Genomic DNA, 14,965 nt, shown 5'->3' on the forward strand with positions numbered 1-14,965 from the left:
TTTTACTGTGATTGCGCCCCTCCTACTGTCTCATTGTGGCTTCTCCTTTGTCTTTGGATGTGGGGTATCTTTTTTGGTGAGTTCCAGTGTCTTCCTGTCAATGATTGTCCAGCAGCTAGTTGTGATTCTGGTGTTCTTGCAAGAGGGAGTGAGAGCACGTCCTTCTACTCCGCCATCTTGGTTCCTCCCAATGACCTGTACCACGTCTTCTTTATCCATTCAACTGTTGTTGGACTTTTAGGTTGTTTGCATATCCTGGCTATTGTAAATAGTGCTGCAATGAACATTGAAGTACATGTGTCCTTTTGAATTATGGTTTTCTCAGGTTATACGCCCAGTACTGGTATTGCTGGGTCATATGGTAGTTCTATTTTTAGTTTTCTAAGGAACTTCTATACTGTTTTCCATAGTGGCTGTATCAATTTACATTCCCACCAACAGTGCAAAAGGGTTCCCTTTTCTCCACACCCTCTCCAGCATTTATTGTTTCTAGATTTTTTGATGATGGCAATTCTAACCGGTGTGAGGTGATACCTCATTGTGGTTTTGATTTGCATTTCTCTAATGATTAGTGATGTTGAGCATCTTTTCATGTGTTTGTTGGCCATCTGTATGTCTTCTTTGGAGAAATGTTCATTTAGGTCTTCTGCTCATTTTTGGATTGGGTTGTTTGTTTTTTTGATATTGAGCTCTATGAGCTGCTTGTATATTTTGGAGATTAATCCTTTGTCGGTTGCTTTGTTTGCAAATATTTTCTCCCATTCTCAGGGTTGTCTTTTCATCTTGTTTAAGGCTTCCTTTGCTGTGCAAAACCTTTTGAGTTTAATTAGGTCCCATTTGTTTATTTTTGTTTTTATTTCCATTTCTCTAGGAGGTGGGTCAAAAAGGATCTTGCTGTGATTTATGTCATAGAGTGTTCTGCCTATGTTTTCCTCTAAGAGTTTTATAGTGTCTGGCCTTATATTTAGGTCTTTAATCCATTTTGAGTTTATTTTTGTGTATGGTTACTTTAGGAAATGTTCTAATTTCATTCTTTTACATGTAGCTGTCCAGTTTTCCCAGCACCACTTACTGAAGAGGCTGTCTTTTCTCCATTGTATATTCTTGCCTCCTTTGTCAAAGATAAGGTGACCATACGTGCGTGGGTTTATTTCTGGGCATTCTATCCTGTACCATTGACCTATATTTCTGTTTTTGTGCCAGTACCATACTGTCTTGATTACCGTAGCTTTGTAGTATAGTCTGAAGTCAGGGAGCCTCATTCCTCCAGCTCCGTTTCTCTTTCGCAAGATTGCTTTGGCTATTCAGAGTCTTTTGTGTTTCCATACAAATTGTAAACTTTTTTGTTCTAACTCTGAAGAATGCCATTGGTAATCTGATAGGGATTACAATGAATCTGTAGATTGCTTTGGGTAGTATAGTCATTTTCACAACTTTGACTCTTCCAATCCAAGAACATGGTATATTTCTCCATCTGTTTATGTCATGTTTAATTTCTTTCATCAGTGTTTTATAGTTTTCTGAGTACAAGTCTTTTGCCTCCTTAGGTAGGTATATTCCTAGGTATTTTATTCTTTTTGTTGCAGTGGTAAATGGGAGTGTTTCCTTAATTTCTCTTTCAGATTTTTCATTATTACTACGTAGGAATGCAAGAGATTTCTGTGCATTAATTTTGTATCCTGCAACCTTACCAAATTTACTGATTAGTTCTAGTAGTTTTCTGGTGACATCTTTAGGATTTTCTATGTATAGTATCATGTCACCTGCAAACGGTGACAGTTTTACTTTTTTCCAACTTGTATTCCTTTTATTTCTTTTTCTTCTGATTGCCGTGGCTAGTACTTCCAAAACTATGTTGAATAAGAGTGGCGAAAGTGGACATCCTTGTTTTGTTCCTGATCTTAGAGGAAATGCTTTCAGTTTTTCACTGTTGAGAATGATGTTTGCTGTGGGTTTGTCATATATGGCCTTTATTATGTTGAGGTAGGTTCCCTCTATGCCCATTTTCTGGAGAGTTTTTATCATAAATGGGTGTTGAATTTTGTCAGAAGCTTTTTCTGCATCTATTGAGATGATCATATGGTTTTTATTCCTTAATTTGTTAATATGGTGTATCACATTGATTGATTTGCATATACTGAAGAATCCTTGCATTCCTGGAATAAATCCCACTTGATCATGGTGTATGATCCTTTTAATGTGCTGTTGGATTCTGTTTGCTAGTATTTTATTGAGGGTTTTTGCATCTATGTTCATCAGTGATATTGGTCTGTGATTTTCTTTTTTTGTGATATCTTTGTCTGGTTTTGGTATCAGGGTGATGGTGGCCTCGTAGAACAGATTTGGGAGTGTTCCTCCCTCTGCAATTTTTTGCAAGAGTTTGAAAAGGATAGGTGTTAGCTCTTCTCTGAATGTTTGATAGAATTCACCTGTGAAGCCATCTGGTCCTGGACTTTTGTTTGTTGGAAGATCTTTAATTACAGTTTCAATTTCATTACTTGTAATGGGTTTGTTTATATTTTCTAATTCTTCCTGGTTCAGTGTTGGTAAATTGTACCTTTCCAAGAATTTGTCCATTTCTTCAAGGTTGTCCATTTTATTGGCATATAGTTGTTTGTAGTAGTCTTTTATAATCCTTTGTATTCCTGTTTTGTCAGTTGTGATTTCTCCTTTTTCATTTCTAATTTTATTGATTTGTGTCCTCTCCTTTTTTTTCTCGATGAGTCTGGCTAAAGGTTTATCAATTTCGTTTATCTTCTCAAAGAACCAACTTTTAGTTTTATTGATCTTTGCTATTGTTTTCTTCATTTCTATTTCATTTATTTCTACTCTGATTTTTATGATTTCTTTCCTTCTACTGACTTTGGGTTTTCTTTGCTCTTCTTTCTCTAGTTGTTTTAAGTGTAGGATTAGGTTGTTTTTTGAGATTTTTCTTGTTTCTTGAGGTGAGATTGTATTGCTGTAAACTCCCCTCTTAGAACTGCTTTTGCTGAGTCCCATAGGTTTTGGGTCATCGTGTTTTCGTTGTCATTTGTTTCTATGTATTTTTTTATTTCCTCTGATTTCTTCAGTGATCTGTTGGTTATTCAGTAGTGCACTGTTTTGCCTCCATGTATTTATGTTTTTTACAGTTTTTTTCCTGTAATTGATTTCTAATCTCATAGTGTTGTGGTCAGAAAAGATGCTTGATACGATTTCAATTTTCTTAAGTTTTCCGAGGCTTGATTTGTGACCCAAGATGTGATCTATCCTGGAGAATGTTCCATGTGCACTTGAGAAGAAAGTGTGTTCTGCCACTTTTGGGTGGAATGTCCTATAAATATCAATTAAGTCTATCTGATCTATTGTGTCATTTAAAGCTTGTGTTTCCTTATTTATTTTCTGTTTGGATGATCTGTCCATTGGTGTAAGTGGGGTGTTAAAGTCCCCTACTATTATTGTGTTACTGTCAATTTCCCCTTTTATGATGGTAAACATTTGCCTTATGTATTGAGGTGCTCTTATGTTGGGTGCATAAATATTTATAATTGTATATCTTCTTCTTGGATTGATCCCTTGATCATTATGTCATGTCCTTCCTTATCTCTTGTAACAGTCTTTTTTTTAAAGTCTATTTTATCTGATACGAGTATTGCTACTCCAGCTTTCTTTTGATTTCCATTTGCATGGAGTATCTTTTTCCATCCCTTCACTTTCAGTCTGTATGTGTCCCTTGGTCTGAAGTGGGTCTCTACAAGAGACAGCATATATATGAGTCTTGCTTCTGTATCCATTCAGCCAGTGTGTCTTTTGGTTGGAGCATTTAATCCATTTACATTCAAGGTTATTATTGATATGTATGTTCCTATGACCATTTTCTTAATTGTTTTGGGTTTGCTTTTGTGGGTCTGTTTTCTTTTCTTGTGTTTCCTGCCTAGAGAAGTTCCTTTAGCTTTTGTTGTGAAGTTCGTTTGGTGGTGCTGAATTCTCTTAGCTTTTGCTTGTCTGTAAAGCTTTTGATTTCTCCGTCAAATCTGAATGGGATCCTTGCTGGGTAGAGTAATCTTGGTTGTGGGTTTTTCTATTTCATCATTTTAAGTATGGCCTGCCACTCCCTTCTGGCCTGCAGAGTTTCTGCTGAAAAATCAGCTGATAACCTTATGGGGATTCCTTTGTATGTTATTTTTTGCTTTTCCCTTGCTACTTTTAATATTTTTTCTTTGAATTTAATTTTTCTTAGCTTGATTAATATGTCTTGGTGTGTTTCTCCTAGGGTTTATCCTGTATGGGACTGGTTGATTGAAAAGGCAACTATGTGCTTATGTGAACCTAAAATAAGGGCTCTCAAAGATCCCCTAGAGAAAGGAAGTCAAGAAATCAAACCAAATCTCTTAATGTTGTGCTGTTCAGACAAAAACTCTCTGGGCTGGGAGGAAGCCTTAAATCATACACTGTAACTTGTATAGATATTTAAATAGATTTAAAAGTTCACTGTTCTGAGGATGAATCTTACACTATTTTTTCACTTGGAAAAGATGCTTTCCAAATGAAAAAAAAATTATTCAACTAGTTATAGAAACTTTGGTTTTAAAAAATAGGAAAATACTCAAGTAAAAATAAAAATAAAATTATGTAAAATAATCACAAAAACTACTACGTTATTCATAAAAGTTTAAATAGTATTCCTTTTTTGTAATATAAACTCTTTCTCTCTCTAAAGCTTTTTTGGATGGGAAAAAGGAAAAATCTAAACCTAGTTTAATGATTTTGGAATTTTTGCTTCTAATTTATAAGATATGAAACAAAGAAGTCAAATCTGACTTATACACATAGTGTTTTAATTCCAAGAACAGCTGGCCACCATGAACCAGAAAATGACCTTACTCCATCTTGGAGACTGGTTCTTTCCTTCCCTTTCCCTTTGTGGAACTCTTGGCCAGTGTAGAGATGACAGAACACCCACTCATCTGCCTTCCCTGGGAACCCTCACTGCACATACAGCAGGACCTGACTGGCTGGTTTCACCCCTCAGATATGTGTCTTCATCTAAAATCCAATTTGTTTTCACCTTTTCCCCAGAGGCCTCCCTGATTGGCCACATTATCATCTTGATGATTCTGCTCTGCAACCTCTCCCAACCCTTCTTGGAATGAGGCACAGAACACACTTGCTCATGAGCCCAGGCTGGAGCTCTGATGCTCAACATCACACCTATATACTAACTGACTGCTCTGTAGGCTCCTGTAGTCTGTGACCTGTGGGCGTGGATCACCAACCCTTTTCTAGCAGTCTTCACAGAGGCACCCTCGACCCAGCCTTCCACACCCCATGCTGTCTCTTCCAAGAAACATGGGAGGTGAACTTGGCCAATATGTTTGGCAAAGAAAATGGTCAAGCTTCTCAGAGGCATTTCCAGGGAAAATTCCAGGATGCTTTCAGGTTTCTACAGTTTCAAACCAGATCTTTTGATTACTCAGAGTAATTCTGAGAATACATTTTGAACTCTTTTTGGTAACCAAGACCCTTAAAGATAGAATTAAACAGTGCTCCCTGACACATGGAAGAATTAATTTGCCACAACTACTAGACTCTGACTCCCCTAAATAAACTATGAGTTCTTTGAGTTTGCATTTTGTTTGTTTGTTTTCTTGGCATGTGGTGGTGGGTCATCAATACATGCTGAATAAATAAAAAATCAATCACCTAGCAAAGCAAAGTTTTTGCAAATTTTGGGTCACAGATAAAAGAGAGTTCAGCTCTTCTTAAGCTCAACACAGCAAGTATACATGCAATGCTACGATGTATCAACCTTCCAATCCTTGATTTGCTGCCCTGTTGAGTTCTGGTCTCCTGTGAAATAATAGACTTGGTCTGTTTCTGGAGACAGAAAGTGGCTGACACCCAGCCAGTAAGCCCTGAGAAGACTTCCCTTTACTGCATGGCCTAAAAGAATCTGCCAAGCTGCCTTCTCAGCAGGTTCTGACATGTTTTTATGAATCCTTTAGTAGGTGTCTCTCCTTAAACCCAGTTCAGAGCACCTTTCATAGTTCTCTTTCTCATATTGGTCCCCAAATAAAAAGACACATCCCTGAGAGAGTGAAGCAATAAATCAGCTTACTAGTCTGCCCCAAAACTTCACAACAGCCTCAGGAAAGCTTATGCTTCAAAAGCCAACTCCCACCCCTCCCTCCCTTCTTCCCTGCAATTTCAGCCCATTATATCTTGTTCTGTCCTGAGAAGATCATAGGAGTGTGGACCTTGAAGGGATGTTCACACACCTTGTCTCACCAGCACAAAGCTGGAATGAGTTCCCTTTTAAGGGGCTGCTTCTCACAACCTGCAATCATTTCACATGTACTACCCAGTCATTAAGAGATTTTCCTCTTTACACACTGCCTATCTAGAAAATTAAAGATGATTAGTGGCTGCCAAGTTGCTGGAGAAGTGGGAAGAAGAGGGCTTAACTTTTAATTCTGCTCCCAGCACTCTCCAGGAAGCTGACCATCTGCCAGCACATAGGCTGGCGTCTGAGAGGTTACTGACCACTCACCTGCAACTTGCCCTGCTGCCTTGTGTGGGACATGAGAAGGTCTTCAGAGGATGGCATGCTTCTGGGCAGTTCTGTTGTGGCTAGGCAGGCCCCAAAAGTCTGGAGCATCTGAGCAGTGCTCTTCAATGCCAGAGCAAAGTTTTCAATGGCCTGGAAGTTCAGACAATCATAACAGTGTAGAGGGATTAACACTCACCAATATGCTCTCTCAATAGGACAGGGGAACTATTTCCTGAGTATACAAAATAGGCCATGCATTGTACTTTGTGCTATACATTTGTCTATCATCTCAATAATCTAGAGTGGAAGGCATTTTATCTCCATTTTATAGAAGAGGGAACTGAAGCTCTAGCAGGTCAAGTAAATTGGCCAAGATCATATTACTAGGACAGTAAGGAAGGAAAGAAGGCAGGATTCAACCAGTGGTTGTTCTATTTTTTTAGGAGTTTTCTGAGGATCAAAAGGAATGGCAAATTTGAAAGGATCTTGGGCACAGATGAGTACCTTACAAATGTAACAGTAAGAACTAAGAGAATCAGGTGTAAAGCCTGGAAATATCATCCTAGAAATAGGGGAAAGCCAAAGGTTTCCTGTGGTGAGTCCAATTAACAAAATAACTTGATTCCATGTGACTGATTAGTGATTATTAGTAATTGGTGATTATTAGTAATCACTAATTGGAAATGGTACAGAGGACCTGCCCCTAATAGAGTGATTCAAAAAAGCTTGGCCTTAGTCTTGGCTCTGCCACTACTTGACCATATGACCTTAGATAAATCACCTCTTTACTCTGTAAAGCCCGCGAACCACAACTACTGAAGCCCGCACGCCTAGAGCCCGTGCTCTACAACAAGAGAAGCCCACTCACCACAAAGAATAGCCCCAGTTCGCTGCAACTATCTCTGCCCATGCACAGCAACAAGGACCCAATGCAGCCAAAAATAATAAATAAATTAAATAAATAAATTTATAAACAAAACCAAAAAAAACACATTATACTCTAAAATAGGGTGAATTCTCCTACTTAATCAAATGTAGTTGAGGTGTTTCTTCAACAGTAAGTTTTTTTTAAATAAATTTATTTATTTATTTATTTATTTATGGCTGCGTTGGGTCTTCACTGTTGTGTGCAGGTTTTCTCTAGTTGCAGCAAGCGGGGGCTACTCTTCGTTGCGGTGTGTGGGCTTCTCATTGCGGTGGCTTCTCTTATTGCGGAGCACAGGCTCTAGGCATGTGGGCTTCAGTAGTTGTGGCTTGTGGGCTCTGGAGTGCAGGCTCAGTAGTTGTGGCTCACAGGTTCTAGAGCACAGGCTCAGTAGTTGTGGCACACGGGCTTAGCTGCTCGACAGCATGTGGGATCTTCCTGGACCAGGGCTCGAACCCGTGTCCCCTGCGTTGGCAGGCGGATTCTTAACCACTGTGGCACCAGGGAAGTCCTCATAAGTAAATGTTGAACAACATGTTTCCAAAGTGAGTAGATAGAGAGGTGTGCTGACACTGCAAGGTGTTTTCAGGATGGTGAAAGCAGCTTCTGATTTTGCATAGAAAACCTAATCTTCTCAAGGGTATGGGGCTAAGAGAGCAGGGAAAGGGGAATGACAACTTTATATAGACAAACATTATTTGCTGAGTTTCAATCTCACTTTTTCCTTAATACTCCTAACCCTTCTATTTTAGCATAATAACCATCACTATGAGTAAGCAGGAAAAAGTAAAATACTATATTTCAGATGCTTTCATAGACATATCACTTATTCTGCATATCAAACCTTCAGGTAGCTTTTGTTAGTCCAAGGTTTCCTACCATTGGCACTATTGATATGTTGGTCCAGATAATTCTTTATTGTGGGGGGCTGTCTAGTGCATTATAAGATGTTTAGCAGCATCCTTGGCTCCTACCCAGGATATGCCAGTAACACTCCTCTCCCCAAGTTATGAGTATAAAAAACATCTATCTAAAGACATCGACAAATGTCCTCTGGGGGAAAAATTGCCCCTAGCTGAGAACCACTGTGTTAGTTGCAGGGGAGAAAACAAACTCAGAGAGGTTTAGTAACTCCCCTGAGCTCAGATAAGAAGCAATGGTGGCAACATTTAAATGCAGCTTCTTCTGACTTGGTGGGTTTCAATCTGTCTGTACACTAGAATCATCTGGGGAGTTCTGTGACCCACTAATGCCTGAGACCCATCCTAGATCAAGTAAATTAAATTATCTGAGGTATAGCAGGGTATTTTGCAAACTCCCCAGGTGCACTCTAAATCAAGTCCCCCAAAACCCCCATACCAGAAAATGAGCCAAGATGAAGGTAATCAGCAAGAGAAGCCCTAGCTTTTATCCTTGCACCTTGTCTCTCCCCCTGCCTGTTGCTTAGAAAACCCAACCTTCCCGATGTTAGGTAGTCATGGGCAATGACTGCCCAACACTTGATCTCTAGGTCTCCTGTCTCTAGAAAACCAGGAGGGACACTGAAAAGGGCACATAAATTGGTACTTACAGTTCGATGATTTATCCACTGACTGTGACGATATTCCAAAGTTCCCCCTAAGTCCTCTGTCAGTTGGCTTTTGTCGATGTAGTTATGAAGGTCAGAAACGGAGTTTAACATAACAATCTGAAACAGAAAAAACCCAATATATTCCTCACAGATAATTAAGTAGCTCATCTAGATTCTACTGTTATTTAATTTAAATTTTTATTTTATTTTATTTTTTGGCTGCACCATGCAGCATGCAGGATCTTAGTTCCCCCAGGGACCGAACCCATGTCCCCTGCGTGGACAGGGGACATGGAAGCGAAGAGTCTCAACCACTGGACCACCACGGAAGTCCCTACTTTGTTTAAATAGTACTTCAACTTTGCCTAATCAGGCATTTATATCCAAAGATGGTTACTTCAACCAGCAGAGAAACATTTTAAAGTTTCTTTCCATTTTCCCCCTTTGAGTGAGGAATAGCAGTGCTGAACAGCCTGCAACAAAACAGTGACTTGAATCAGTGAGCTCAGTTCTAAGCTGCCTAGAAGCCAGGTCTTGCTTTAGGTAAATTTTTGTCAAAAGTTCACAGGCTAAAGTATACCCTTCAGCCACCAAAAGCAAACGCTGTACTGAGACCTAAAAATCTGCAATGAAAATTCCAATGAAGGGTGGGCTGGTGAATACCAAAATAAAATTAGAACACAAGGACCCATTGAGGAGTATGGACTGAGAAGATTCACTACACTGATGCCCCTTCTATGAGGGGTGGTGATATGCCCCCAACTTATCTCAGGTGGAGAAAGTTTTGAGGTGATTGTGAGTGGGTTTTCATAAATTAACAAGCCTGCTGATGAACAAATGCCCAGACATCTAGAGGAAGATGACATACTCCAATCTGTCCCTTCCTACTCCACTGCAGTGGTCCTGCCCAGGGAGCAGTCCCGGCTCTCTGTAGCAGGGACAATATCATACCCCTACTCACTCTCATCTCTGAAACACACACCCCTTGTAGCCTTTAACTGATGACTTTATATTTCTTCAGTCATTGATTATTTTGACCTGTGAGTATAATAAACTTCTTCCTTCAAAGCCTCCCCCTCATTTCTTCCTGTGGCAGCCCTGACTTTACCATGTCATATCCAACATGTACATTCTTAGAACAGATTCTTGGTCAGAGGACATGAGAATATAGGCTTTTTTTCTATTATTATATAGTATTAGTCAAGTGATAAATCCACTTTGGGATGAAAAGAATATAAGTTAGACCCCAAAGTCTACAGGTAAAACAAAACTGACTGACTCATTCAACATATCTGTATTGAACTTCTAATAATTGCCAGGCTCTGAGGGATAAAAGTAAGCACCAAAAGCCCTGCCTTCAAGGAACTTAAGTTTAGTGGGATTTGATTCTACATATCACTATGTTAACCTTGTCAGGCTCCATGTTCCATGCCTTTCTCCTTCACTTATGAAAAGGAGTTTGGGAATTTAAAAAATTATTTTTATAACATAAGAGAAAGGGAAAAACAAACAAACAAACTTGAATCCATCTGTCTTTCCCTCCTATATATATTTTTTTAATAAATGTATTTTATTTATTTTATTTTTGGCTGCATTGGGTCTTTATTGCTAAACGCAGGCTTTCTCTAGTGGTGAGCGGGGGCTACTCTTCGTTGTGGTGCGCAGGCTTCTCATTGCGGTGGCTTCTCTTGTTGCAGAGCACGGGCTCTAGGCACGCGGGCTTCAATAGTTGTGGCTCGCGGGCTCTAGAGTGCAGGCTCAGTACTTATGGCGCACGGGCTTAGTTGCTCCACGGCATGTGGGATCTTCCCGGACCAGGGCTTGAACCCACATCCCCTGCACTGGCAGGCAGATTCTTAATAACTGCACCACCAGGAAAGTCCCTTTACTCTTATTCTTGAAATTTTTCTATGAGTTGAAAATTATTTCCAACTCAATGAATAATAAAACCAAGAATATATTAGAAACTTTTCTATATCACTATAGATTTATCTTATTTTTTTTTGTTTTTCATTTCTCAATTGAGATATAATTTACATAAATAAAATGCACAGATTTTAAGGGTACAGTTCAATTCGTTTTGACAAATGTATACACACATGTAACACTTTTTAACCAAGATATAGAACATTTCCTCAGAAAGTTCTCCTAGGCCTCCTTCTGGTCTCCACTATCTCCACCCCTAACAGCAGCCACTGTTTTAACTGTCTACCACCATAGCTTAGTCTTGCCTCTTATTAAACTTTATATAAAAAGAATCACAGAAAATATACACTTCAGTGTCTAGCTTCTTTCTTTCAAGAGAACATTTTTGAGATAAATCCATGTTGTTGCATGTTCAGTACTTCACTCCTTCTTTATTGCTTAATATTATTCCTTTACACGAATATGCCACAATTTCTTTATCTATTCATCTGTCATTCGAAATGTGTTTTCATTTCTCTTGGGTGGGTCATGGGGCAGGTATATGTTTAACTTTGTAAAAAATTGCCAACTGTTTCCACCGTAGTTGTACCACACCTTACCACTTTTGATGGTTGCATAATATTTAACTGACTGGGGAGACCATAATTTATTTAACCAGCTCCCTTTGTTGGGCATTACTTTTTTCCTAATCATTTACTATTACAAACAATTTGGTAATGAATATCATTATATATGCAGCTTTGTGTATGTGTGCGAGGTACCTGCAGAATAACTCTTATAGGTAGGTCAGAGGGTATGTACGTTTTAATTTTTGATAAATACCGTCAATTAGTCTTTCATATTGGTCATTACCAACTTCATTCCTAACAACAAAGTATGCAAATGCCTGTTTGCCTCACATCTCTGCCAAAGTTAGAGGTAAAAAAAAATTTTTTTTAACATCTTTATTAAAGTATAATTGCTTTACAATGGTGTGTTAGTTTCTGCTTTATAGCAAAGTGAATCAGTTATACATATACATATATCCCCATATCTCTTCCCTCTTGCATCTCCCTCTCCCACACCCTCCATATCCCACCCCTCTATGTGGTCACACAGCACCGAGCTGATCTCCCTGTGCTATGCAGCTGCTTCCCACTAGCTATCTATTTTACATTTGGTAGTGTATATATGTCCATGCCATTCTCTCACTTTGTCCCAGCTTACCCTTCCCACTCCCCATATCCTCAAGTCCATTCTCTAGTAGGTTTGCATCTTTATTCTCATCTTGCCCCTAGGTCCTTCATGACCTTTTTTTTTTAGATTCCATATATATGTGTTAGCATACGGTATTTGTTTTTCTCTTTCTGACTTACTTCACTCTGTATAACAGACTCTAGGTCAATCCACCTCACTACAAATAACTCAATTTCATTTCTCTTTATGGCTGAGTAATATCCCATTGTATATATGTGCCACATCTTCTTTACCCATTCCTCTGTTGATGGACACTTAGGTTGCTTCCATGTCCTGGCTATTGTAAATAAAGCTGCAATGAACATTGTGGTACATTACTCCTTTTGAATTATGGTTTTCTCAGGGTATATGCCCAGGAGTGGAATTGCTGGGTTGTATGGTAGTTCTATTATTAGTTTTTTAAGGAATCTCCATACTCTTCTCCATAGTGGCTGCATCAATTTACATTCCCACCAATAGTGCAGTAGGGTTCCCTTTTCTCCACACCTTCTCTAGCATTTATTGTTTGTAGATTTTTTTGATGATGGCCATTCTGACCAGTGTGAGATGATATCTCATTGTAGTTTTTTTTTTTTCCATTGTAGTTTTGATTTGCATTTCTCTAATGAATAATGCTGTTGAGCATTCTTTTATGTGTTTGTTGGCAATCTGTATATCTTCTTTGGAGAAATGTCTATTTAGGTCTTCTGCCCATTTTTGGATTGGGTTGCTTGTTTTTTTGATATTGAGCTGCATGAGCTGCTTGTAAATTTTGGAGATTAATCCTTTGTCCGTTGCTTCATTTGCAAATATTTTCTCCCATTCTGAGGGTTGTCTTTTCGTCTTGTTTATGGTTTCCTTTGCTGTACAAAAGCTTTGAAGTTTCATTAGGTCCCATTTGTTTATTTTGTTTTTATTGCCATTTCTCTAGGAGGTGGGTCAAAAAGGATCTTGCTGTGATTTATGTCATGGAGTGTTCTGCCTAAGTTTTCCTCTAAGAGTTTAATAGTGTCTGGCCGTACATTTAGGTCTGTAAAGCATTTTGAGTTTATTTTTGTGTATGGTGTTAGGGAGTGTTCTAATTTCATTCTATTACATGTAGCTGACTAGTTTTCCCAGCACCACTTATTGAAGAGGCTGTCTTTTCTCCACTGTATATGCTTGCCTCCTTTATCAAAGATAAGGTGACCATATGTGCGTGGGTATATCTCTGGGCTTACTACCCTGTTCCATTGATCTATATTTCTGTTTTTGTGCCAGTACCATACTGTCTTGATTACTGTAGCTTTGTAGTATAGTCTGAAGTCAGGGAGTCTGATTCCTCAAGCTCCGTTTTTCGTTCTCAAGATTGCTTTGGCTATTCGGAGTTTTTTGTGTTTCCATACAAATTGGAAGATTTTTTTCTTCTAGTTCTGTGAAAAATGCCAGTGGTAGTTTGATAGGGATTGCATTGAATCTTTTGATTGCTTTGGGTAGTATAGTCATTTTCACAATGTTGATTCTTCCAGTCCAAGAACATGGTATATCTCTCCATCTATTCGTATCATCTTTAATTTCTTTCATCAGTGTCTTATAATTTTCTGCATACAGGTCTTTTGTCTCCTTAGGTAGGTCTATTCCTATTTTATTCTTTTTGTTGCAGTGGTAAATGGGAGTGTTTCCTTAATTTCACTTTCAGATTTTTCATCATTAGTGTAGAGGAATGCAAGAGATTTCTGTGTATTAATTCTGTATCTGGCTACTTTACCAAATTCATTGATTAGTTCTAGTAGTTTTCTGGTGGCATTTTTAGGATTCTCTATGTATAGTATCATGCCATCTGCAAACAGTGACAGCTTTACTTCTTCCTTTCCGATTTGGATTCCTTTTATTTCTTTTTCTTCTCTGATTGCTGTGGCTAAAACTTCCAAAACTATGTTGAATAATAGTGGTGAGAGTGGGCAACCTTGTCTTGTTCCTGATCTTAGTGGAAATGGTTTCAGTTTTTCACCATTGAGGATGATGTTGGCTGTGGGTTTGTCACATATGGCCTTTATTATGTTGAGGTAAGTTCCCTCTAGGACTAGTTTCTGAAGGGTTTTTATCATAAATGGGTGTTGAATTTTGTCGAAAGCTTTCTCTGCATCTATTGAGATGATCATATGGTTTTTCTCCTTCAATTTGTTAATATGGTGTATCAAATTGATTGATTTGCATATATTGAAGAATACTTGCACTCCTGGGATAAACGCCACTTGATCATGGTGTATGATCCTTTTAATGTGCTGTTGGATTCTGTTTGCCAGTATGTTGTTAAGGATTTCTGCATCTATGTTCATCAGTGATTTTGGCCTGTAGTTTTCTTTCTTTGTGACATCTTTGTCTGGTTTTGGTATCAGGGTGATGGTGGCCTCGTAGAATGAGTTTGGGAGTGTTCCTCCCTCTGCTATATTTTGGAAGAGTTTGAGAAGGATAGGTGTTAGCTCTTCTCTACATGTTTTATAGAATTCGCCTGTGAAGCCATCTGGTCCTTGGCTTTTGTTTGTTGGAAGATTTTTAATCACAGTTTCAATATCAGTGCTTGTGATTGGTCTGTTCATATATTCTATTTCTTCCTGGTTCAGTCTCGGCAGGTTGTGCATTTCTAAGAATTTGTCCATTTCTTCCAGGTTGTCCATTTTATTGGCATAGAGTTGCTTGTAGTAATCTCTCATGATCCTTTGTATTTCTGCAGTGTCAGTTGTTTTTCATTTCTAATTCTATTGATTTGAGTCTTCTCCCTTTTTTTCTTGATGAGTCTGGCTAATGGTTTATCAATTTT

The 14,965-nt window shown here is 38.6% G+C and overlaps 1 protein-coding gene across 4 annotated transcripts in view; it reads right to left on the reverse strand.

The window, feature by feature from the left end:
• Window positions 1–14,965, reverse strand: part of MCF2L2 (MCF.2 cell line derived transforming sequence-like 2) — a 240,006-nt gene that overhangs the window by 145,531 nt on the left and 79,510 nt on the right. For all 4 annotated transcript variants that reach the window (XR_014262970.1, XM_082459952.1, XM_082459954.1 and 1 more), the window contains exons 6-7: window positions 9,025–9,141; window positions 6,530–6,679 (exon numbers count right to left, since the gene is read on the reverse strand). Coding sequence is in view for 3 of the 4 variants with exons in the window: in XM_082459952.1 (XP_082316078.1) it covers window positions 6,530–6,679; window positions 9,025–9,141 (267 nt within the window). In the remaining variant the exon portion in view is untranslated. The remainder of the gene's footprint in view (window positions 1–6,529; window positions 6,680–9,024; window positions 9,142–14,965) is intronic.

This window comes from Balaenoptera physalus (assembly GCF_965194825.1).
Source record: "Balaenoptera physalus genome assembly, chromosome: 4".
Classification (NCBI taxonomy): Eukaryota; Metazoa; Chordata; class Mammalia; order Artiodactyla; family Balaenopteridae; genus Balaenoptera; species Balaenoptera physalus.